Source organism: Cryptotermes secundus, unplaced genomic scaffold (genome assembly GCF_002891405.2).
Source record: "Cryptotermes secundus unplaced genomic scaffold, Csec_1.0 scaffold162, whole genome shotgun sequence".
NCBI lineage: Eukaryota > Metazoa > Arthropoda > Insecta > Blattodea > Kalotermitidae > Cryptotermes > Cryptotermes secundus.
Window position 1 is genome coordinate 1,278,109 of NW_019739943.1, and position 26,495 is coordinate 1,304,603.

The 26,495-nt window shown below is 36.9% G+C and overlaps 1 protein-coding gene and 1 long non-coding RNA gene across 5 annotated transcripts; one reads left to right on the forward strand and one right to left on the reverse strand.

Annotated features, from left to right (window-relative positions):
* Window positions 1-2,360: 2,360 nt before the first annotated feature.
* Window positions 2,361-26,495, reverse strand: LOC111872056 (uncharacterized protein KIAA2013 homolog). Of its 4 annotated transcripts, XM_023865559.2 has the most exons (13): window positions 26,396-26,485; window positions 26,017-26,157; window positions 23,666-23,729; window positions 20,345-20,448; window positions 18,032-18,506; window positions 14,794-14,914; window positions 13,831-13,947; window positions 12,176-12,447; window positions 10,067-10,154; window positions 8,448-8,587; window positions 5,658-5,807; window positions 4,236-4,360; window positions 2,361-2,888 (listed from the first exon to the last, which is right to left on the reverse strand). In XM_023865559.2, the coding sequence occupies exons 3-13, from the start codon at window positions 23,719-23,721 to the stop codon at window positions 2,698-2,700; spliced, it is 1,839 nt and encodes a 612-aa protein (XP_023721327.1). In that variant the 5' UTR covers window positions 23,722-23,729; window positions 26,017-26,157; window positions 26,396-26,485; the 3' UTR covers window positions 2,361-2,697. The 4 variants fall into 4 exon arrangements, with proteins under 4 accessions (XP_023721327.1, XP_023721325.1, XP_033610398.1 ...); XM_023865557.1 differs by lacking the exon at window positions 26,017-26,157 and having other exon boundaries at window positions 26,396-26,495; XM_033754507.1 differs by having other exon boundaries at window positions 26,017-26,487.
* Window positions 5,815-14,287, forward strand: LOC117282923. Its single transcript, XR_004513860.1, has 3 exons — window positions 5,815-6,198; window positions 9,346-9,444; window positions 14,122-14,287. It is a non-coding gene; the product is annotated as an uncharacterized LOC117282923 (long non-coding RNA).

Genomic DNA, 26,495 nt, shown 5'->3' on the forward strand with positions numbered 1-26,495 from the left:
AGTAAAAGCACAAATTTCCACCAGAAAATACAGTTATCTGAGGTGGGAATAATTTATATGCAAGAATTTAGAAGTTTATGCCATGATATCACATGATTAAAGATTCTCATAAAGATTTCTTCTGTGGTGCTTGATTGTTGTAACACATCTCAGGATAATGACTGGAAGGTGAAACACAACTCAGATGTCCTACAAATTGTAATCCAACACTTCATTTTGCTATTAAGATCATTTTAATTGTGTTACTGAGAAAGCATGACAAAAGCATCTTTCAAATTGAGATCAGAGAATTTATTCCTATTTCAATCTAAAAAAAATTCCCAGATCAACACATGCCTAGATATAATCATTCTGCAATTTCTTAAAAATTGCTCATATCCTAAAATAATTACTGACTAGTTGTTCCACATTTCATAGCATTTCTAATATGTTTAGTTTGTTATACTGTTGGCTATCTGAAAACTTACATTATTTAAACTTGCTAGGATTTTTATAAACTGAAATAATATTCTTGCATGTCAACGTTTTATCCCACAATGAAATTAAAAAGTTCTCTTGCATAAAAAATTAATTTAACAATACATCATATTCTCATGACAATATATCAAATTCAAAGAAACAGGCCCATGCTCAACTGTACTTTGATATCAATATATAAGGGTAAGTCAATAAGTAAGTTACAAATGAATATAGAACTTAAACAAATAAGAGTAGTGATTTGAAAAATGCTTTTATTTCTCAACATGATCTCCCTGTACACTGAGGCACTTGTCCCATCATTTCACAAGCCCCTGAAAACCAGCAGCATAAAATTCTTTGGGCTGCTATCGGAACCAGGCAGTGACTTCCCTTTCTACAGCTTCATCGCCGGAAAATGTTCAGCTGAAAGATGATGTATAAGAGGGCCGAACAAATGCAAGTCGCTTGGAGCAAGGTTGGGGCTATATGGAGGATGCGTGAGGACTTCCCACTTGAAATTTCGCAGCGTCTCATTTGTCTTGTTGGCAGTATGGGAGTGCACATTGTCATGCAAGAGCAACACGCCTTTGGTGAGGAGTCCTGGTCTCTTCCGTTGAATGGCCTTACGAAGTTTCCTGAGGATGTTACAGTAGGAGTCGGCATTTACGGTTTGTCCTTGAGGCTGGAATGCGGTGAGCCCTATGCTTTCGTGATCCCAGTCACCACCTGGTTCCGACAGCAGCCCAAAGAATTTTATGTTGCTGGTTTTCAGGGGCTTGTGAAAAGATGGGATAAGTGCCTCACTGTACAGGGAGATTATGTTGAGAAATAAAAGCATTTTTCAAATCAGTACTCTTATTTGTTTAAGTTCTATATCCATTTGTAACTTACTTGACTTACCTACGTACAAATATAAATGTAAATATAATTCACAGTATAGATGTAACTCATCAATTTAACAGTTTTAGTATCTAAATGTATAACTCTAATATACTGATCTCCTTGGTTGTGACAACATGTTGTGTGATAGGTGGATACCAATGTTTTAAATGGACATCCTGTTTCCATCTACGGGGCAGAAGTGGAAGGTGGAAGCATGTTCCTATAAGGAGTTGGTACCCACCTACTAGACTGCAAATTGTTATAAACCAGAAGACCACAATATGACAAAATACCTCAATTAAGGGTATGGTACTCCATATTTGGGAGGTCCAGGAGATAGGATATCATGACAGGTTTTCATGGTCAGTCTTTCCAGGCAAATGTCAGGATAGTACTTAAAATTACAAGTAGGCCACAACTGTTTCCTTCCAAATCACTTACAATTCATCATTCACTAATTATCAACCACCTGACACTATAATCTGAACTACTGAAAAAACAAACTCCGTGGCCTGTAGTCCACAAGCAAACTATAGGGACCAAGTGACTGCCACTTGCTGGCGAGGTTTGTGCCAACTTTGGCAGATAGAGGGTGTCACGTGGTCAGTGCAATGTATCCCCACGGCTGTTAATCTAGGTTTTCTAGACCGGAGCCGCTGTTTCCTTGAATTAGCTCCTCAATTATCCTCACAAGGCTGAGTGGACTCCTTTCCAGACCCACTTCTTCTCAGAAAAACTGGTAGCGCCGGGAATCAAACCCGGGACCTCTGGATCTGTAGCCAGGAACTGTGACCACTAGACCACAGAGGTGGTCTGTATACATACTCGTAATGTATACCACAAAATGAATCTTCATCGTCATGAAAACATCAGATCTCACAAGTGCCTAACTCGTAAAGAAACCGAATTAAAAAATTCTACAATTATAACAATGTTATAATTATGATAATCAAATTACCATGTCAGATATTCCAAAAAATTCGAACAAACTTGATGCTATATAGTTGGGGCATTTCAAATAAAAATAAACTCTGTATTTTTATTATGCAGTAACAATATTATCATTCAATACAGTCTATTTTGTAAAACCTTCAATGTTCCCATAACGAAGAAAGTATTCAGAAACAAATACTGGAAGACAAATTAATTGAAGGGATTAACTGAAATCTGCACATTTAAAGATTAGAATTCTAAATAAAAGTACTGTTTTCAAAATTTAACACAGAACTTTTAACATAAACTCACAGAATGGTTTCTCAAACAACTGTTGTATATTTAGCACTTTCAAACTGTCTGTCCATGGAATTAAATGTTTATTCTACCTTGGGGTTCTTACTCATGACTGAGAGAACCAGGTCAAAGTTTTCCATACCTGGTGCGGTATTTATCTTGTTGCTGGCCACAGTATTCATTGTAGATGAGTTTGAATAGAAATAAATGAAATGTTACAATAAGAATGCAGATTGACACCCAGAACAAGGTAGGCAGGCCTCCTAGGTGATGTCCATGCTTGTGTAATGCAATGACATGGTGTTCATGTGCTGGAGCTGAAACAACAAACCAAGGGTCAAATCTACAACAGGCACCCTTACACAGTGGACATGTTTGTGCTTAGGGACAATATACAGGGAAATGTTCTGCCTTATAAACCCTTTCAAGAATATCTTATTTATCAAAGTATTATGCAAGTTTGGGCATGTTAAAATTCATTTTAAAGACTCTCTAACTCTGGTAACTGAAACTTGCTTATGAATCACTGGGGGCACTGTCACATACATGTTATAACTTTGCTAAAAATTTGAAATATTTTTTGCAAACTTTTGTTTCTTCCACTATGAACTGAGTTTCTTGTAATAAGTCTGAACCATATGCAAAATGGTACAGAATGAACATACTGCATCTGATGATGATTATGTTCACATGAATGTTTCCACAATATAACTGACCAATGACTAAAATAATGATCATATAACTGAATTTGTATAAATTCACAGAAACTTTGATTAAAATTCTGTGATTCCCTGCACAATAACATCTGGTTTTCAATGTAAATGGATAACAAGCGCACTAACGGCCAATATTAAAATGCTCGAAGTACAATACAAATTCATGACCAAGTACACATAAAGAACATTTCTGGCCATTGAAAATATTCTACTTATACAGACTTACAAATCTGTTATCTTTCCACTGCTTTAACTATATGTGTACCACTTTATCTGATAAAACTGTAGGTTTGTAACACAGATTACAGCTCCCAGAGCAAGCCCATTTCTTGTTTTGAGATAATGTGACTTTTATTTCTGTTTTTTATAATGGTGATGGTCTAACACAGTGGTTCTGAACCTGTCAGACCACGGCCTGGTAAACTGTTTTCTCTATAAGACGAGGGACCGGTGGTTGAGAAACACTGGCCTAACATACCTCTTAGCTCAAGAAACATTTATTTATTTCTTTATCTACCTATCGGTATAAACTATTCACATGTCCCAAAATTTATTTCTCCTACTTTGTTTATCTATCTTAGGCAATATACCAAATGCATACTTCATAATAAATACGAGTTTTTCTGCTAATTGCACTGATTTATGGAATCAATATTAGTTAAAATCACCTACTCCCTTTCATAACAATCCATTTCATTATGTAAGAATAAAGGACAATGGTACATGACACAATAGCTGACTTGTGACAAGCTGATTACTTTGTGATATTTCAAATGTTATTTTATTAATGATAATAAAAGCTTTGCCTTTGTAAAACTGAATTCCATAATAATGAAACAGAATGTCATATGTTCATACAGGAAACTAGATAGAGAATGAAGAACATTTCATAAAACTGAATGTTTTAATTTAACATCTCATGCTGTACCATACAATGTACCATCTTACCTTCAACTATTTCCTTCAAGTGTATTGTATGCCTCAATTCTTCCATATGCTGCTTGTCATATGTAATATATAATATGGCTGTCACTGGATCAGTCAATTTGACAGGAAACTGTTTTTTCTGTTGACTAATACCAGAATAATGAATTACTAAATTTGGACATCAAGTACTGGAAGAATCAGAGTTAATATGGAGTTCATAAACAATCTAAACAATATCTTTATAAGAAATAACTTGAGTCATTATGCTTCTAAACACATGAATGAGTAGTAATGTCCATCAAGTACAATAAGTTTAATATAAGACTATAAAATATTGCCTTTACATCTTCTGTCACTACTGGTCATCATCAGAAAGTATAGCCAACACTACAAAGAAATACTTTACATATTTTTGAACACAGGTTGCCATACGAGGATTTCTACCATTAGAGACTGAGGTAAAAGGTAAAGCATCCCTGTGCTTAACTAATTAAGCACTATGCCATCAAGACTTATGGGGGAGTGGATGTATAGACCCACGTTTTCTTGATCTCAGCACTAGTTGGAGGTGAGTGGTCAGCTTCACGCCACGTCCACTTTATCCCCAGGGTACCCCTTGGATAGGAGGTTGAGTGGACCCCAGAGCCGGTCTGGATGACATGAAGAAGTGAGAAATCTTAACACCACACAATACATGGGAGAAGCACACATCTCCCACTTTCCCAGTCTGTCTGCACACTTCACTGTCATCTTACAGAATCAGCTGTGCTCTTGGTGCTTACATTTTATCCATAAACATCTGTGCCCATCATGGTTCTCAAACAAGTGAAAATGGTTGTAAGAAGTATCGACAAGGCAAAGAAAGTAAGGAAGGCAATTATTTTGGCTGCAAAGATGGAAATAATAAAAAGCAACGAAAGAGGGCAGTGATCCAAAGACACGTATGACCATAAATTTGTCAGCACCAACAGTACATATGATCTTCATAAAGAAATAAAAAAATCAAGAAAATGGCAGAAATGTATGTCATTGGCACAAAATTGCATCGTGTAAAAATAGTAAACATAAATAAAATAATACAGTTGCATTTGAAAGAATAAATATTATAAACAAGTAATACTGTCCTTATTTTAATGCTTCTTTACTGTTAAAATATACAGTAAAAACACGGGGGAGGGGGGGGGTTTCTGCTATTCATGAACGAGTCAGTGACTTTTACAGGCAAAGTAATGGGAATATCATTTCTAATTTATGAATTTTCACCTTATGAAATGTCTTCATCAAAGGAATTACTTCTGTAAACTAAGGGACACCTGCATAGTATTCACAGTTTTTCCAAATTAGAGAACAGAAAACGAAGATAATGTATTTTACTCCTTTCCTCCTGTTTTAAATAACTAATTTCTTTTACTAATGTTGTAACAGTTATTAGTACACACATACCCAAGAAGCACAGGATCATCCAAACAGCCGCCATCACAAGCATAGTATGATCTGTCACTCCGATCCAAAGCCACATATAAAACAGCCTTGTTATCATCCTGGACAACTACACTTATATTTACATGAGTCAAATTCCCATAATTTAGCCTCCTGTGACAAGGAAAATATAATGTTAAAACCCACTTTACTGCATCATAAATTAAGACAATAAGAACACACATATATCTGTCAAACTATACATCTCTCTTCCCATTGTTATATTCATAAAATTTTACCCCTGTGCAGCAAATTCCTTGTTATCTAGCATGTATGGCAAAGGGAATGTCCTAGCCATATGAATCTGTTACGTAAGAAAAACTTGCAGAAAGTCAAAACAACATAATTCCTCCTTAATTCTTGCATAAGTCCTCTTACTTGTCATAGCAATTATATGAGTGAAAAACTGCTGATATACCTGTACTGTAATGTGATTACAGATTCAACTAGGCATCTAAGGAAGATGGGTAGTACTCCTAGTGGTGGATGCAAGAATTAACACATGGTGAGTGAACATATGTTCATTGCAAATTTGTTCTTGATAAACATTATACAGAGCCGGTCACGTTAGCCAAGCGGTCTAAGGCATGCACTGTCTTCGTTCGCTCGGAAGCCAGGATCGTGGGTTCAAATCCCACTCAGGGAATGGATGTTTGTGTGCGTTTTTCTGTGTTTGTCTACAGGTAGAGGCCTTGCGACGAGCTGATCACTCGCCCAAGGAGTCCTATCGTTTGTGTAAGATTTTGAAAAACCGAAGTGAACGGAGTTCATGGAGGTAGGCCTAGGCCCACTGGGGCTGTAGTGCCAAAGGGGGGGGAAAAAAAAACATTATACAGACTTCTGTAACTTCTCTTTTAAACTTCTGATGGCTGCATGAGAATTTTGAGTGCTTTGATACCAGATAACTGGGCGTTTACAATATCAGGTTTCGAATACTTTCTTTATTTTAGACAGAAAATAAAGATTGATATATACAGTATGTGTACAGTGGGGGAGGAGGCATAGGTACATGCAAGTGTGTGGGCACCACCCATATCATAATTTCATACTTTGAACAAAACTGTACGAGTTATTACCTATACACAAAAATATATTTTCATTCTTCCTTACTTTCAGTATTTTATCCTTGGTAAATTTCAATACCAGGCACCATTTAAAGCTGAAAATTTTCATTCTTTTTATAGCTGCACTTTTGGTTAATAGATGAAATCCAAGTAAGTGAAACTGGAATGTTTACCGCTAGGTATGTAAATAAATTCACTGGAACCGATATCAATATTCAGAATACCAGAAATGTAAATTTATGGGTTTTTATGGATTATGAAGGAAGCTGTTTATACAGATATTTTACCAAATTTTGGTCTGGTGAAATTTCAATCATAATGTACAACTGGCAGTACATACACATTTTTTTTATATATAGAACACACAATCTGTGTCTAATAGTGGGACTTCCTTTTCTTCAGAAAAGAATCTGGTACTGAATGTGTTAATATCCTACTTATTTCATCTATGCCGACTTAATTCCATTCCAAAAACTGCACAGTAAATTAATCTGCACATGCTTTTCGTAATTCAAATTTATGAACAATCTTTCAACTTGAATAAACTTCTCAACTAAGTTCTAGGAGGAATTAATCATATATTTTCCTTTCCTAAGACATGAACTGCATAGAAAATGCCTCCAACAATTTTTCATTGCTGTGGGAATGTGTTTAATGAGCTGCTGCCTAGCAATAACAAGGGGAACACATATAGAGAGAGAGAGACTGATGGGCGGGATTTATGAAGTAAGCCATTGAGATTAAGAGGAGACTGAACTCGGGTAATGCTTGCTACCATTCAATCCAGAACCTTTTGTCTTCTCGTCTGTTGTCCAAAAATATAAACATTAGAATATAAAAAACTATAATTTTGCCTGTGGTTCTGTATGGGTGTGAAACTTGGTCTCTGACATTACGGGAGGAACACAGACTGAGGGTGTTTGAGAACAGGGTGTTGAGGAGAATATTTGGACTGAAGAGAGATGAAGTGATAGGAGGTTCGAGAAAACTATTATATGAGGAGCTTCATAACTTGTACTCTTCTCCAAGTATAATTAGAATGATCAAGTCAAGGAGGATTAGGTGGGCAAGGCATGTAGCACGAATGGGGGAGACGAGGAATGCATATAGAACATTGGTGGGAAAGCCAGAAGGAAAGAGACCACTGGGAAGACCAAGGCATAAATGGGTGGACAATATTAAAATGGATCTTAGAGAGATAGGATGGGATGTCATGGATTGGATTGATCTGGCTCAGGATAGGGACCAGTGGAGGGCTCTTGTGAACACAGTAATGAACCTTCGTGTTCCATAAAATGTTGGGAAATTCTTGAGTAGCTGCAGAATTGGTGGCTCCTCCAGAAGGGCTCAGCGCCATGAGTAAGTAATTAAGCCACTGAGATGGACTCAGGTGCCATGATATACATACCAAGTTTCATAAAGATTGGTTCAAGCATTGAAAAGTTGATAGAGGGAGAGACACAAACAGAGCAAGGTGATCTCACAAGTCTATCTTTATTTCTTTGCAAGTATGCTAAAAAAGAGCTCTTACTCAATGGTGAAAATATGTTAATAACATTTCTCTGGGAAAAACAATACTGGAAACTTGATATGTGTACACAGCAGATAAAACGTTGAATACAAAGTCCTTGATGTTAAAAAGAAAAGCAACTTGTAACTGTTTTACACGCAAGTGTAAGTTTCTTATTACCTGAACATATAATCTCTATGAAGATATTTTGGGTGGATATTGAATTCAAGATGTTGATTACTAAAACGCAAAGCCCCAAAGCTTAACACCATGGCCTGGACAACACCACTTGCTCCAGCTTTTATAAGGTTGTGGCAACCCTGAAAATATATCAGTGCTCTCATTAACATGGCATAATCATCACTCCTCATTTTATGAAGTATTTGGTCATGTGACCACTAAACCTTTAAATGCTGGACTTTTTGAATATTCATAGGGTGAACGGGAGGGAGTTTATTTAAATTCCTGCTGATGATTGACATCTGAATGCCCACAGATAAGGTATAATTTTTTATGTCTACTGTACAGAAGATTTTCCCGCTTCTACATATATAAAGTAGTTCTGTATTATACAAATATTCCCCCTTTTCTGAGAATATCGTGGCTTCATTCATTGTACAATGGTAATGAAATGTCATTTTGACGATGATGAAACTGAAAGCCAACTAAAGGGAAATAAATGCGACATGGGACTGTGCATTCTCAGGTGCTTTGAGGAGTACCATACTAAGGTGAGATTCAGTTAGGTGATGGAATGGGGTGAAGCTTATATATATATATACACATTCATATAACAAAAGAAGGTATACACATTGAGTTGTACTATATTTAAAAACAATTATTTAGGGTTGTGCATGTGCTTCTACTAATGGCATGTGGGCGCTTCTATTAGCAGTGTTTAAATGCCCAAATGCATGAATATATGTACTCTGGCCATGATGAACGTACCTTACAGTGTACCTGTATGTTCACTTCAGACAAAAAAGGTTAACAATTTATGGATTCTTGTCAGTGATGTTTGTAAGTTCTCTTCCATTAAGCTTGTGTGCTAATCTGTTGTCTCCCATTCTTCTTACAGGTTATTTCCAAATTTATGCAATATATGACAAACAAATTCCAGGACTGAGTCCATTACATGCATTTAAAAGAATGTAGGAAGATATTTCAATTTGTCTATGTAAGTTGACTCTTTCATTATGTTCCCTGTACAAGGTCAGACACCTCTCTCTTGTCATTCATGTTCAGTCTTGTTGAAGATTTTGTACTGTGCAGATTATTGTGACAGTTCATATTGATGATGCAAAGAGTGAACATTAAGTTTGCTTTCAAGATGGGAAAAAAAAAACAACCACTGAAACTTTCCAGCTGATAAATCAGGCTTATGGTGACAATGCTGTCACTCGTATATGATAGATAAAATTTCAGGATGGCCATAAAAATCTTGAAGCTGATGAATGAAGTGGACAACCAACAGCCATTCGAACACATGACTTGATCAAAACAGTTCAGGAATTGATTTCAACTGATCACTGAATGACTCAAAATGAGCAGAGAAACAATTCACAAAATCTTCATGAAAGATCTCAGAAAACAGAAGATCTCTACTAGGTTTATTCTGCACCATTTGACCAATAAACGAAAGACTTTCAGACTCCGAGCTTGTCAAGAGTATATTCAATCTGTGGATGATGATTATGTCTTGCTTCGCTCAAATTTGAATGCATTCATTTCCTTATGGAACAACCAGACTCAAATTGAGACTGCTGCACTGCCAGTTAATCTAAAACTCAACTACGCACCTGTTTTTCTAAAGTAAGCAACCACAGGGATACAGCAGTATTTACATCCTCTGCAGTTGAAAGTTCTCTCCACAGATTAGCTGCCTGTCTAAAAAACAGAAGATAAACACATTATCAAATGCCATTAAATGAGTGACTTAGATATGTGAGACTTTAACATTTGATTCTCAGCAGTGTTTCTGCAATACTTTCCTTCTTCATTACAGATTTGCTCAGATTTCAAACTAGAAAGGTGTTATATACAGGTATAAAAATGAACAGAGCATAATGCTAACAGCACACCTACTTCTAGTATTGTGGTCTACAAATGCGTCAACCAATTAAAAAGAAAAAGTCTCAGTACATAATCTTGCTTCAGGCATTAAAAAAGTCCCATCAATTCCTATGTAGTAATTTTTAAAATTTATAAATATCTACAAAAACTGTTCTGCTAGCATTAAAGAGCATACCATATTTACCCAAATATAAGATGGCTTTTTCATGTCCAGGAATCTTGAAAAAACAAGGTTTATCTTGCATTAGCACATCTAGCAAATACCATGCTGGCATCAGTGTATTTACATTACCAGTAGTACTCTGCCTCTGTGGTCTAGAGGTCAGAGTTCCTGGCTACAGATCCAGAGGTCCAGGTTCGATTCCCGGCGATACCAGATTTTCTGGGTAGTAGTGGGTCTGGAACGGGGTCCACTCAGCCTCGTGAGGATAACTGAGAATATATTTCAAGGAAATAGCGGCTCCGGTCTAGAAAACCGAAATTAATGGCCGTGGGGATTTGCTGCGATGACCACAACACCCTCTATCCACTAAAGTTGGCACTAACTTCGCCGACAAGTGGCGGCCGCTGGGTTGTTTGTAGTACTCTGCTAGTAAGGGGGATTGCGGTAGCATAGTTGATTGAGGTACTATGCTACAAGCCAGGAGACTGCGGCTTCCCGAGTCCTGATGAGGTGGATTTTTTCAATTTATCTAATCCTTCCAGCTGCACTATGGCCCTTGAGTCTATTCAGACTCTTTAACAGAAATGAGTACCAGGCTGATTCATGAAGGGTACAGGCCGACGGGTGTGTAAGGCTGACCTCACTGCCATCTGTGAGGCAATTGCCTAGAAGATGTGGGAGCCTCGACCTTTCACACCCGTATGGGCCTCCATGTCCTGTAACAGAGACAGCTTCATCTTTTCTTACTCTGCTAGCAATGTTCTAAGGATGGGTAATATGGCTGCTTTGTAGTGATCTTTCTGAGATCAAAGTTAAGGATATACATTTACAGTTAGCTCTATCAGCAAAAACCAATGCTGCAATGTGAGTGATAGTAAAGCGCCAGTGTCAGTGTGTAGATGAACCTTCAAAAGATATATGAGTATACATTACAACCATATTTATTTGGCTCAGAGAGAGGGGCCAGAGAAGAATCATGTTCAAAGGGTAGGTTCTACAGAGTCACAGATATTGAAAGATGTGATATGCAGTTATGACATGAATAATGTTTGTGAAGAATGCAGAAGGTGACAACTGCAATATGCCATGAAAAATTCAGCATTATTGAAGTATACTAGAGGAAATGCCAATTTCACATGAAAACATCTGAAGAAGCCAACAAAGGAAGATACAGAAACACAGATGAACAGGTGCTTGAATTTGTGGTTAACTCCTGGATGCAGACCTTTAGCAAAATACAAGCCTGGCCAATTCTAAAATTGATAAAAATATGTTATTTTTTTTTTCTGAAAATGTAAAATTTTAAGGGGTGGCTACCTTATATTTAGATAAAGGTAAAAAAAGGTAAAGTTGTCCTTGTGTTTAACTAATTAAGAACTATGCCATGAAGGTGTATGGGGAGTGGATGTATATATCCACACTTTGTATTTGGATAAATATGGTAAATGGAAAAGGACAAAAACTTAGAAGAAAGCAGTCTTCTGGGATTTGGCACCGTGTANCGAAACGTCGGTTAACACCACATATACACGGTGCCAAATCCCAGAAGACTGCTTTCTTCATAGTCACCGCCGTGAAAGCCTCAAATCTGACAAAAACTTAGCTTCGATAACAAAGTGAACTTGCTCCCACAGTAATGATTCAGTAATGTGAAAATAAAACTGATGCTTACAAAGTGTGATAGCCACCAAAACATCCTTCTGCATAGAAGAGACTGTTAGTTAGTTCCACTTTCTTCTGTTTTGTAGTAGTTTCTTCATGGTATGGTGATGAAACTTGTGACAAGATATAATACATTGTGGCATTTATCTTGTCTCCATTGATAGCATCTGCTGCTTTCGAATAGCTGATTGTAATTCCTGTACTCCACAGCTGAGACCAAACATTCATGTGATCTTCTTTGAAGCTGTGCCGGTTCACTTTTTTCAGAGCCATTTTCAAGTGCTAAATACAAAGGGAGAACAATCTTAATAATTACACTATATATTATAGTGTTTCACAGAGGTATCAGACATGATTATCTATGGTATTTTAATTTTCCAATATTAGTTAGTTAGTCAGTTAGTTATTGGAGAGGGTGGGTTTCCCCATGCACTTAGACCTGTATTGGTCCATTGTGCTTCCCTCTATGATATTCTACCAGTCTCTATATCCTACTGGTACTGGTGCTTACCATCAGTCCCGCCCAGCCAGCGAGACCAGCTCTACTAGCTGAGAGGTATCTATAATGCTTCCCCCATCTACCGGAGGTATTAGAGACTGCTGTTGGGCGGGAAACGTCCGTAATTTGGCTCAGTGACCTCCTTTGGAGATATGAGGTTCTTTTACGTGCCGTAAAGCTACGACACGGGACCCACGGCTTAAAGTCCCTCCTGGAGGACTTGTTAGCTGAATTTTTCCACCCTTAAAAATTTGACGACCTCCGCCAGGTATTTGAACCCGCATACTACGAGTCATGAGGTGGGAACATTACCTCTAGACTACGGAGGCCGCTTTTCCAATATTAAATTGTATATAAAGTTTTGTTTCCCATCATGGTTTCGCATTCCATCCTAGTTAAGTCAGGTTTGGTTTGGACTAATGTATCTTTGGAGTGAGTGAGGTAAAGTCAGACGGGTACAACCTGTTTTCATAACTTCCACTGGAAAATATATTATATGTGTGTTCGGTCAAATATTCCACAACTTTCTAAGATAAATTAATTATAGCAGAGCAAAGCAAATTTTCAGCAAACACTGCCAATTCTATGCTCAAATTAAGTGTTATCTACTTTCTTAAGAATGACTTAGCACACACAAAATTAATGTACTCTAACAGGTTTCGAGTTTAGTATTTTACTATTTAAAAGTTAATATTTTGCATCTATATAACCTAAACTGTGTAGCTCATTCAAATCTTTTAACTCTAATATGAAACTCACTCTATTTATGGATCTCTGAATTATAAAAACTGGAAAAAGTAAATGTGTGTATTTCTACACCTACAGTCTCATGTAGGTACAAAAACATTTATATTCCTAAAAATATTCATACTTTATATTTTATTCTCTCTGCCCACTTCTTGAGATCTTTTATATTCGAGTTAACATTTTAATGCCTGTAAAGATGAATGCATGGATACTTGGTAGATTCTAAAGGCTACTGACGATGGTGATGACACTCAAAATTAAGGTTTTTGGACTTTTTCCATCATCTGCATCTGTTTCTGAAACATCATATTTTCTGTTCTTTACAATACTAGAAAAGTAAAAAAAAAAAAAANAAAAAAAAACAGTAATTCTGACAGACACTTGGCTTTACGTTATACGAATCCTACTGAAATACTTACATCTCCAGCTTGCTTTTCAACCACAGCCGTCCATGTGTCATATTTTGTTTCACTTAATGGTTCAGAATAGTTAACAGCTGTTAGGACTTGAATACTTGTGGAAGAACGTGCTTTAACCTGCAATCATTAAGAAATAACGACTGAATAATGTTACCAAGGGAAGTATCTTTATAGTATAAAAATGTCCTTAATCATCTCTTTGTTAACAAAAATATGTTGCTGCATCTCGTGTTAACCATTTTTTGGACAATCTTACATCCCTAAAATATTGTGACACGTTGTGCTATGCAGGACACCCCTCCCCCCGCCAGTGGTTATGTAACGCTATCGGATCACTGTCGTTACTAAGGTAACAGGCGAGTCAACACTCCTTCGCCTACACTGCCGGCGGTGACGTCACCAAGGGATACCGCGGTTGCTAGGCAGCAGTAAACAACTCCCGACAGCGTTGCTAGCAACACGCTGCCAGACAACAGTGGTGCCTATTACGTGGCTGTTTTCAGTGTTGTCCGGAACGAGGCTAGATATGGAGCAGTGAAGACTAATCGCAGTCAGTTCCGAGCAAGCCTATGAGTTAGTTACAGCTCTCAAGTGAACGAGTTACAGTTCTCCAGATCTCTAGTTACGAGTCAGTCACCAGTTAATTGCAGTACAGTATCTGTGATACTGCCAATGGCAGTAATGTTGAGCTTGTAATTTGTGTGATTGTAAGAGCAAATGTGAAATAAAATTCGCTATATCAAATAAGGCGTGAAGTTATTTGTTGCGTTGTACACCAAACACGTGACAATATGTTAATTCCATACATATAAAACAAGTTTCTCAGTTACAGTTACTCTGTGTCTATTTCTATGAATTCATCCACACTCCTTGCCAAAGAAAAGTTCAAGCCATAACACAAAGAAGACCAAGCTTTATTACTCAAATTATAACTAAAGCATAAAATTTCATAAATAAACTTACCTCCAGTGTGCGTGGAACATTCTTGGAGGCAATAGATACAGCAACTACACCAGATGATAAAGGAATATTAACCACTCCAGTGTATGTGTGATTCTCATAACTCCCTGTGTTGCGTTCAAATCTGAAAAGAGAATTGAATGAACGTTCAATCTTAATTATTTTCAGTGAAAACAAGGTATTATAGAAAATATCTATGCCTCTGAAAGATAACTAAACTGCAGAATGAAGGACACTTTATAAAATGGAGCTTTCTGATTCACTGAAGAGGTTACAATCACTTGTCATGTAGCCAAGATTCAAAAACAAGATATGCATACAGAATTTTGATACAGTAATTCTCTTGGAAAATTAACAACTTGGAAGAAATATTAGATGACAGCAAAAGTAAAAAAAGAGAGAGAGAAACAAGTAAAGGTATCCCCATAACAGGCCGTGAAGGCCCACGGGGTTGTGAGATGTTGAGGTTCCCACATTTTTCTAGACAACTGGCTCATAGATGGGGGTAAGGTTGTCAGCCTTACACGCCAGCTGCCCTTTACCACCAAGATTATTCAAAGAATATTCCTGGTACTCATTTCTGTTAGAGGCTGAGTCGACCCCAGGGCCATAGTGCGGCTGGAAGGATTAGGTCAATTGAAAAAATCCAGTGACCTCATTGGAATTTGATCCCGTGACCTTCTGGCTTGTAGCATAGTGCCTCAACCCACTACGCTACCACGGACAGTACAAAATTAAAATAGAACAGTTGTGATCATATGAACTGAAATCAAATGGATCAAGCCCAGGTACAATGACAAACACCATTATTTATGATGTTGCACAATATGGTTCTATTACCAAGAAACGGAGAAGCTGTTATGACATTTAATATTTTTTTTATTGCTAGTGGGGTGGGACTAACTCCCTTGTACTGAGTCCAGCCAGCTCTAGACGATAGGTGAGGGTGATTGTGGAGCAACTGGTGCAATGAAGATTGGCAGGGGAAACTGAAGTACTCAGAGAAAACCTGACCAGCACCACCTTGTCCACCACAAATCCCACTTGGCCAGACCCAGGATCGAACCTGGGATGCCACGGTGGGAAGCCAGCAACTAACCGCTTGAGCTATGATACAGCCATTGAATATATAACTATTTAAATTGACAGAAAAAGTGCTGCATTAGGTTTACAGTGAAAAAGAATTAGAGGAAAAATCATAGGAGAAAACTGGAGGAAGGAAATTAACATATCCCTCATACTGCATGCAGAATGCATTCTAGAAAAAGGTCACAGAATTTCAGTCTGTGCTGCACAAAATCTTAATGCAGAGGACATCAGTTTCCTTGTCATTTCAGATACCATCCTCTGATCCAGTACTCCTGTATTCATTACTCTGTATTTACTTAACTCATAAACAGTGAGGGACAGAAAAAATAAATATTTCCTTTCATACATCTGTAATGTACAATTCACTATAGCCAACATTATACAAACCCACCCTCCACACCATCTCAACAGCTTCCAGCCCAGCACACACTGATACAACACACAACTGACAGGATAATTAGGTATGTAATTCACTACTTATCTATATTAATTATATTTAATTTTTGACAAAATCACACGATTAATACTGAAACACCTTTCCCATGTTATTCTTACAGACATTTTTAACAAACAATAAGATAAAGAGCCCAACAACATGCAAAAAACTGAAAATAAAATGTGAGGCAGTGTTTTACGTGCCTAATGAACTATACTTTTACTGCAAAATCTTTTAAGAAATACTCCATAAGAATTATATAACTTATAATTGTGAACCATATTTTAAGATCTAAAAATGGAAAGCTAACTTCTTTTCACTGTCATGCCTCTGAGGATAGCCCCAGGGGGCCAAAATATGTAAGGCTATATTACTCCATGAAAGTTGTTACACTGGATGGCTTATTATTCCAAAAATTAGCGATACAGTTTATTCTTCTAACTACATTCTTCCTTCATTTTTTCTTTCTTGTTACCAGCACATTAATAGTTAAATAAATCTTATTCACTGAGGAACAAGGTGGATTTTAATTTTTTTCACCGGCCCTATAGCTCACTTGGGCCCTGGCCTCTGAGTTTTCAATTTCACGATCATTTTTCAGATCATAGGACTCCTTGGACGAGTGATAAGCTCGTCACAAGGCCTCTACATAAACACAGGACAACACAACACAGAATAAACACACACACATGCCAGACATCCATGCCTTGTGTGGAATTCGAAACCACGGTCCTGGCTTCTGAGGCATTTTCATTTTAAAATGTAGTAAAATACAATACAGAACTGTTACATCTGCACATAAAACAATACTGTGGCATGTACACCCGCTGATAGACAACAGCCACAACATACATGCGGCCAACAGTATACGAACAGGGCTTTCTACATCTGCGGACGGACTAGTGCTATGCAACACGTGCACTGTGATGTCACACAACAGTATCTGGCCATCATGTGACATGTTTCTTGCAAGTGCAGTGACATCACACAACAGTAGGGGGTAGCAATCACATGACGTCTTTACGATGATGCACGCTGTCTGTCCCTCACCTATATGTGTGTGTGAGACATAGTCCTGAGTTCTGGGTTAGTTACGAGCTATGAGAGCGAAATAGCAGTGGCTGATGCATGAGAACAGAGTATAGAAGCATTCGGGTAGTCAGACTGAGAGGATCTAAAGAGTGATTGGAAGATTTTATGTGTAATATGTGATAGTGAGTTGTAGCTGAGAAGTCAGCCAGCGAAGACTTATTGTGTGATGTCAAGACTTTATGTGTGCTATAGTGCAGTAAGACTGGGAGTAATTGAGTGAGACTTGTATAGCTCCTGTGTTATAAATACGTAAGAACGACTGCATACAGAATAAGAAGGTTAGCGTGTAGTGAGTGTAAATGGTGTAAACCTGCAATAGTATAATAATTAAGTATTGTTATGACCTGTAGGTTGTTAATAAATTCAATTACCAATCCATACCTCGTGTCTCAGTCACCCAAACATGAGACAATATTGCACAGGACTAATATTGTGTGTGTGTGATTTTTCATTTGTCACCCACTGAATGGCAGAGATTAAGACCTGCACTTTCATATATCTTTTTCAGAATCACAGTAATTTCACAGACATGTAGTTAAGAAGGAAACATATTAGTTTTCACAAATAATGCAATATTGTTCAACTTAAATTCTATAAACTTAGTGTTCTAAAGTATTAACTTACTGTACAATTTCTGTTGCAGCTGTTGGCCAGTCAGTCTCTTTCATTTGCTGTGAACCCAAATTTAAATTTTCATTTGTTGGGTTTGTAACTTTAATTTCTTGTACCAGAATAGCTGGTAAAGTCCTATGAGCATAATACTGGTACGACATATAGAGTCCACTGCTGTAACACTGATACCTGTGCACTATTCCACTTAAATAATGTACCACAACTGCTTCACGTGCTTTCCCAAAACCTGCTGGTGATAAAACTGTAACAACAGGGCGGTAGCTGACTGGAAGTGACAAAACACGACCATTCCGTATGAACAATGTGCTTTCTGCATGTACGTGAAGTCCAAACATTCCATTCCCTATGTACGGAATATATGGCTTCTCTTGATTCTGTAGTGGAATGTGTTGAATATTGACATTGAAATCTTCAGCAGCAAAATAAAAGGCTCTCAGTCTGTCACGCAAACATCTTTCAGCTATGTCTGCAAATTGAAACAAAAATTTAATTGATTTTATGGACCTCCATAACTACCTGTCGAGTATAATACTTCTGCTCCAATACAGTTCAACCAGCTGAATGTTCCCTGTAAAGAATGCTAAAATACTTCCTTGGAAAAGTGGGTACTCTCCAATAAGATGAATGTCTTGTTTTCAAGGCCAGAATCAAGAACTTTGGAAATAACAGCATGACCATGAATTATGTAGATGGTTGTTATAATTGGCGTGTTTCCAGAATTTAAAATATTCTATACAGAACACACAGTATTACTCACATCACAGATTACAAACATATTTTCACGAACATATATTTCATCAATCATAAATGACCCATCGACACAGAAAAACGGTAGAGTTTTGATGCAAAACATCACGGTATTATCATAGGTCAAGTTACACATCCACCCCCACCACACTTTCTGATTAGAAGAGGCTGCTCCAATAGCATTTCTGTTGTTCTCAGTTATACTGCTTCCCAGTTTTCTACTGAGGAGCTGTACTGATTCCTACTCAGTAAATACAGATGGCATTTATATATATATATATTTATATATAACAAAGTACAAGGTTTGTCCGAAAAGTAATGCAATTAAGTTTGTAAAAAAAAAAATCAAGATATTGTTATAAACGTTTAAAATTCTTCAAAGTACTCCCACTGGGCATCCACACAGTTTTGCCAGCGACTTGTCCATGCATGGTAGGCATCCTGGAACGCATCGACGGGGACCTTGTTTAGAGCCTGTGTCACAGCGGTTTGGATCACTTCAATGGTTCCAAACAGGTTCCTTTCAGGGCGGTCTTGTTCCTTGGGAACTAAAAGAAGTCTGCGATCACTCGCGATCATAACTCGGTTGTTCTTGTGGTCGTCAGTCAACAATTTGGGGACCAACTTGGTACACACTTTCCGCATGTGCAAATTCTTAGTAACGATGTCATGCACAGTGGTTTTCGGAATACTGAAATTCTCTGCTATCATCTGAACACTCATTCAACAATCGGTATTTAAAAAATCACGAACATGAGACACATTTTTGTCACTTTTGCTGGTTGACGGCCGTCCAGAGTGGAGGTCATCTTTCATCTTTTCCCAGCCATTTTTAAACAACTTCAAGTACCTGGAGACTTGAGAATAGGAGAGAGCAGAGTCCCCGTAGGCTTCCTGAATCATTTTGTGGGTGTCGGCGAGGCTTTTGTTCAGTTTAGCACAGAACTTGATTGTGTAACGTTGTTCGATACTTTTCTCCATTGCGCGTTGTGACATAGGCATTAACAGGAGGTTCACGGAAACACCGATCTTGACACTCCCAGAGCTCAGAGCAGACTGAGCTTGGAAGTGTTGAGAAGCTAAGAGCCCCCTCCCTTTCCCAACCGGTCCGAATGCGCTGCAACCGGGACAGCGGCGGGAAAAAACAAATTGCATTACTTTCCGGACACACCCTGTATGTGAAGGTGAAGCCATCATAAATACAATGATTTTGTCAATGGAACTCCCCTGTCACGTATGTTACTTCCTGGGTGTCTTATTGCAGTCAGTTCAGTACATTAAGTCAGCAATAATCATCAATCTGAAAGTGCGTTAAACATGGGAAAATACAAGTTACAGAGCTGGGTTTGAATGACAGCCATAAACTACAGGAAAAATAATGGAAGCTGTGCTCTTTTTTTTGCTGACCTCATCTTTTCCATAATATTAAGGAGCCATATTTTTCCTAACCTTATTCTAACATATAAAATTAAACTTTAAAAAGTAATACATTTTTAATTTACAAATGAAAGCTTAAACCTGACATGTACTAACTGGTACTCATTCATCAACACTCACCTTCTGCACTTGTATCTGACCGGAAAAGCCATTTTAGGAAACTTGGACCAAGATACAGAATTAAACCGAACACTATTGTTATCAACAGAAATGTTCTTCTGTACCTGAAACAAAAATATTAACACTGTATTTCATGTACTTATGGATACACAAAAATAATTTTCATACTGAACTTCATATATGACCCAACAGATATATTTCTTTTACAGCAGATTTATCTATAATCCTTGAAATTTGTCTCAATCTTTAGCCTGGCCATTTGAAATCAGCCACTTTAATTATAAAAGTAAAATTACTTTTATTATGTAACTTGTCCATTATGTCCCAAAAAGGAAAGATTTACCTTTAATTATTATTCCCATATAAAATACACCTAATTTTCAAACCTTAGATCTGGAAAGTCTGCCTACAGCACAACATATTTTAACCTAACATCCTGTGAAATTTCAAAACTGATAATGAACTTGAAAATTGTTTACATACAGTGCAGACCATTAAATACTGCACAAAAACCTTAAATGAAATTTAATTCTTTTATTTTCAGCATATGAAATAAAATAGCAGAGTCTTAACAGTACACATCCTGTTGTGTGTTATAAACAAGGTACATAAAATGTATACAAAAGTATGCAGTCTACACAATAATATTCTGTATTTAAAACAAAGTAGACACTATCTTATCAACATTTGTTTTTACTAACGCTACATGTTTCGACCCTTATGCTGGGTCATCATCATGGCTACGATGATACCTGATTCAGTTGTTGAATTGCATCTAATTCTTCAATAAGAATCCTTACTGTGCATTTGAGTGTTTTTATATCCATAAATTGAGTCTTTCAGTTGAAATTTTAAAATACTTCGATAATGAAACTTAAAAATTAAAGACTATAAAGTTTAAAACATAAAAATCGTAATTGTACTAAAATTGAAACGAAATATTTTGTGATAAAGCTCTTTAAAAATTTGTGACCACTACGTGTTGATGTAATTTTCTGATGGTAGATGCGACTAAAGTGCGGGGCGTCTGCATATTGGGATCTTCTCACATAAGTTAGGTCGCGTGGTCTTGACCTCACTATCGTCTTGTGGAGCTTATGTTCAGTATTCTGTATGTCAACTATTTGGAGTGATGTATATTAGATTTTCTTATGATGATATGTGCACCACTGCTCCTTATGTTGATGTTGCTGCTATGTTGTAGTGATTTGGTCTAGACGAAGCAGCGTGCATAAAGCACCCCATGTGATTGTGGCAGATGTTACAGCAGTGAAACAAGCAGACCTTTAGAAGTACACATTAGGGAGCACAAATATAACCTGACACAGGGTCTGCTTGAAAAATCAAAATTAACCCAATATGCATACAAAAAAAAACACAAAATATGTTGGAATGAAGTGAAGGTCTTGCAGACTGAACCAGACACCACATACAGGAAATACAAGGAATCAGCCTACATGTCTCTAATAGACCATCTGATCAGTCAACCTGGTTTGGACATATCTCCCATGTGGACTCCCGTTATCACAGCACAAGTCAAAAAACTACAACTCCGTCCAGTGTAGACTGTGCTGGAAGAATTGTTTTTCTTGTGTTGGTACCATACAGAGAATTTGGTGTCTCCAGTGATGATTTCTATCTTCATAGTTCTCTGGTGCAAGGTCTCATATGTGTAGAATTTTTAATATTTTAATGTTTTGCCTTGGCTCTTGCAGATAGTTTATGCTGTGCTTGGTTTTAAAACCTATAGTGGTGCTGGTGAAGGTGTCTGGAGATAGGGACTAGCTCTATTGAGTGAGCCCAATTGAGTAGGTTTTACCTGAAGACAGAGACAGAATCCATCTCTGAAACATTCTGTTTTGACATATAAACAGGGCAGTGTTTTAAATAAAAGCAGGATGAGGGTTAATGTTCAGAAAAATAATATTTGTATCATAATGTAGGCCAAGCCACTTTCTTTAACATCCATTCAAATGAATTATTCACTGGACATTCTATAATTTGAATATATTCATTCTAAAGATTTGAAAGTGCCAATAAATAAATAAAAAGTTATTGCAAGTAAATATACTTTCTGCATAATTATGACCCATCAAAAACATGAGATATGAAATTATCACATCTGTTTATTTATCAGCGGTTTTACAACCACCTGATTAAGTGGGATCAGTATTAGGTGACAAGTGAATGATGTAATGAAAGGAATGTTTAGTTAAAGTAGTTGTGGGTATTTACAATTGTTCATAATGTTGTATTTTAGCGTCCTGTTGCACTGATTTTCATCCATGATATGTATACAGTTGCCGTCTTGTAGTGCACTCAATTTCACCTGTTACTTCACGACATGTTTTGGCAACACAGTGCCATCATCAGGTGCCCTAATTACGCTAATCTATTTCATTGCTTGCCTTTATAAAATTATTTAAAAAGTATTTAAAAAGTGTGTATTTGTCAACTATAATAAATTTACACACACTAAAACTTGTTAAGATTATTCATCTTATGTGTCTTAATTAAAACTTGCGTGTGGTTCTTCCACTATGGGGGTCGTTTTTCTTATATTCTGTGTAAACCGTGTCTTGTGATGTGTGTTCCCTTCTTAGCTGTGAGTGTTCTTCCAGCATTTCTCTGCAAGGACTATGAAAAACATGGAAAACCCTCATTTGGACTGGGTTCTTGAATACTGATAATCCTGATCAGGAAGCAATAACACTAATCACTTGAACACATTTTTCATAAAATAATGAACAGTATGTATGCATTACTCAAAGCAGTCAAATTATGAAATCTGCATTGACACGATATGCAGCAATACATGCCAGGAATGGTAGCTACCAACTCAAGCTCAAAAGAGCTATCTCATCCAATGGTGTCTTGGCTTGATTTGTTGGAACAGTATCATCACTGTCTTCTAATAAATGATGCACTGATTCAGTTTCAGAGTCATCTAAAGTAAACTGTCCTTCAGATCAAAACCTACTACATATTAAGAAAAAAAAAAGTCATGCAACTAGCAACAAAATTACTGATTCTGAGATGCAGTGAATTCAAGCTGAAAACATCAATTTTTTGTCATACATTCAGAGCCACAAGTCTACAAAGTAACACTATACCTCCATACTAAACGAATTACATTTGTGTGTGGAAAATTCAACAACTTTTTAAAAATACCTAGCAGTTACAATATTTATTGTACACCAAATTTGTGGAAAGTCCACCAGCTGCGTTTAAAGGTCTGCATATGAGGTTATGAATGATGCCACCAGCTAAAATACACTTACTATTATGCATAAATCTAACTATGCACAACAGAAAACTTACGTGAAATAATTATCCATGTTCCTTTTCCATTTTCGTACCACCTCCATACACTCCATTGTAACTCCTGCATATGAAGAAGACACCCATATATATAAATATTCCTTCGACGAGCAAACGCAATTACTTTCTCTGACACCAAACTTAAGCCGTTCAGCAGAGCATGGCTAGCTTGTGATTTAACTTACTGTCACATGTTTTAACTCCTGTGTAATTAAATGCAATTAGAATAGCAAAAACACAACCATGGGGTTACTTCTATTACTGTAACTTATAGTGTGACTTTTACTATCCAATTTAATAGGAAACTCCAGCTATTTAAAAAAAAAATATCTCAGGTTCATTAGGTAAATCAAGTGATTTACACTTTACAAGTTCATTACATTAAGTGTGTATATTTTATATATATCAGTGGCAGTCCATTCACATTAATGGTCTTTGCCTGGTCAATTCTTTGAAAAATGAAATAAAAATGTTAATTTTTATGGCTGAGTGATATTCCATGTACTGGCAGGAGAAGAGATCAGATAATCCATCACCTGCCACTTTCATCCACCTAATAATTGGGTTGTTAGCCATTTCTTTGCAGCTTATGTTGGCTGTCTCTGGGTGCAGCCAGAAATATCTTATAGTACAAGCCAGAGGGGGGGAGGGAGTATAGGACAGTTCAAGGTACTGCAAGCTACCCATGATAGATATATGGGAAATGCTTGCATTTTCAGAAGATGCAACCAACAAAAGTATGCAGGCAAGAAAGAGATGGCAAAATGCTTATTTTCCCTCAAGATTATCATATTCTTCAACATTTTGTCTTTCATTATTTGAAATATTTTCAGGACTACATATATTCACACCCAAAATACTTTCTGAAATTATACCATCCAAAAGTAATAACATCAGTTACTAATCTAAAGAAGTGGAAGAAATTCAGAATTTTTTAACCGAGCTCAAGAGCTCTGGTTAGAAAATGAGAGCTTCTCACTGGGAGATACAGAAATAAGAATTTCTGACAAGGAATATCAATGGATAATAATGACGCATAAGCCTTTTATCACTGGCTGTACTGTGAAATGATCAACACTATTAAAGGGCAGCTGACCAAGTGATTCTCCAAAATTCTCAAACTAAATTCGTTCACTTCCAGAATTTAGAAACTTTAAACAATACTCTGAAAAGTTTTCAGCTTAGGCTGATGAGTTGTAATTGAAATCATATGGGTGGTATTTTGTTTCTCTTCTTCTGAAAATGAAACTTTCCACTGTTTATTCTCTGGTAGAATTTTTATTAAGTAATATTTCAGACCTCATATATTTATATATTTTATCACTTCAAATCTGAGTCCAGCATTATTTGAAGTCATTTTCTGCCTTGTTATTAATGATTCCAACACCCAGTGTGTGCCAAGCAGTCATTTTCTGCTCTGCAGAAGGTCCGCAGTTAACCTAAATGACATGCAGACTCATGATAGACTCACTGACATGCTCACTACTTTATCATGAATGACCAATTGAAAACAAAATTCTTCATGGCTCAGAAAATAGTCCAAACTTCTGTGATTCCTTATTTTCACTAAAAAAATCATTGTATGGATTACAAGTCGGGTGCAATAAAATATTCAATCTCAGAAGCTGCTAAACTTTTTTTTTCTTGTTTATATTTCCACTTTTATCCTTAATACTGGCTCAAATCTGCATAGTTCTCTTGTATGACATACACACTCAATTTCCAGAATTTTCATGACCTCCCTCTGCCTTGCCTTCGGATTTAGCTAACAGTCTTGAAAATATCATGCCCCACCATTGATATATATATGTTACAAGGTATGTTTCAGGTTCCTATCTGTAATGGAACTTACATTTTGTAAAACATATGGAGATATATCTCCTCAAATATGTCAGCTTCTGGCATCTTACACCTTTCGTTTGAAGGCATTCAAAAAGGAAGGCATGTATTTTTACTACAGCTATAACACAGTTGTTCCCTTTCTAAACATTTTACTGATTTATCTCACAATTCTTTAAGAAGTACAAAAGTATTATAGCACTTAGTGACAGGATGGACATCCATGATTAACTGGAATGAGTATGCCCTCTTTACACTTCCCAGTTTGTCTGTCACGACTGCTGAAAACCACACAAAAAAAATCAAGTAAGAGACCTCGGCTCCTGACCAAGATTTGAACCCACATTACAAAAATATTTCATGAAGTGTTATACAGCTGGGTCAAATGAACCTCCCTGCATTATGTCATGTGAGTTTCACTACACTGGTTTTCAAGATGCATCCGGTGTTACGTGCAGGTCAACATGCCACTCCACTGTTTCTTTTCAATTACTAAGAAATAAGTTGCTTACCTGTAACTGCCTCTCCTGTATTTTACAGGAATTGGATGGCAGCACATTAGAAACAGTAGCTTCTGCTTACTGTGGTGTTTTATATGACTTCTGAAGCAAGATACATGACTTGCCTACATTCACAGCTTCAACTGTTCAATGCTGTGCAGAAGCATAAATGGAAACTGGTAAATCTATGACTGCTACAGCAAACAATCAGTAAATTCCTATACTGCATATAATCTCATTTCATTTAATATTATAACATATTTTTATTTTACTTCTTTTTCAATAAATATGGGCCAGGATTGAGTAGTGTCGGTATAGTGACTGGCTAACCACATGATTACACCCAAATGACACAACTTCCATTACCAAATAATTTCATTTGAAAACAAACCCAGAAAACACGCTGAAACGCAACATAATACTACAACTGCTCGATCGGCACCATCGGCACTAACCCACATGAATCCATACGCAGAACAACAAACACGCCA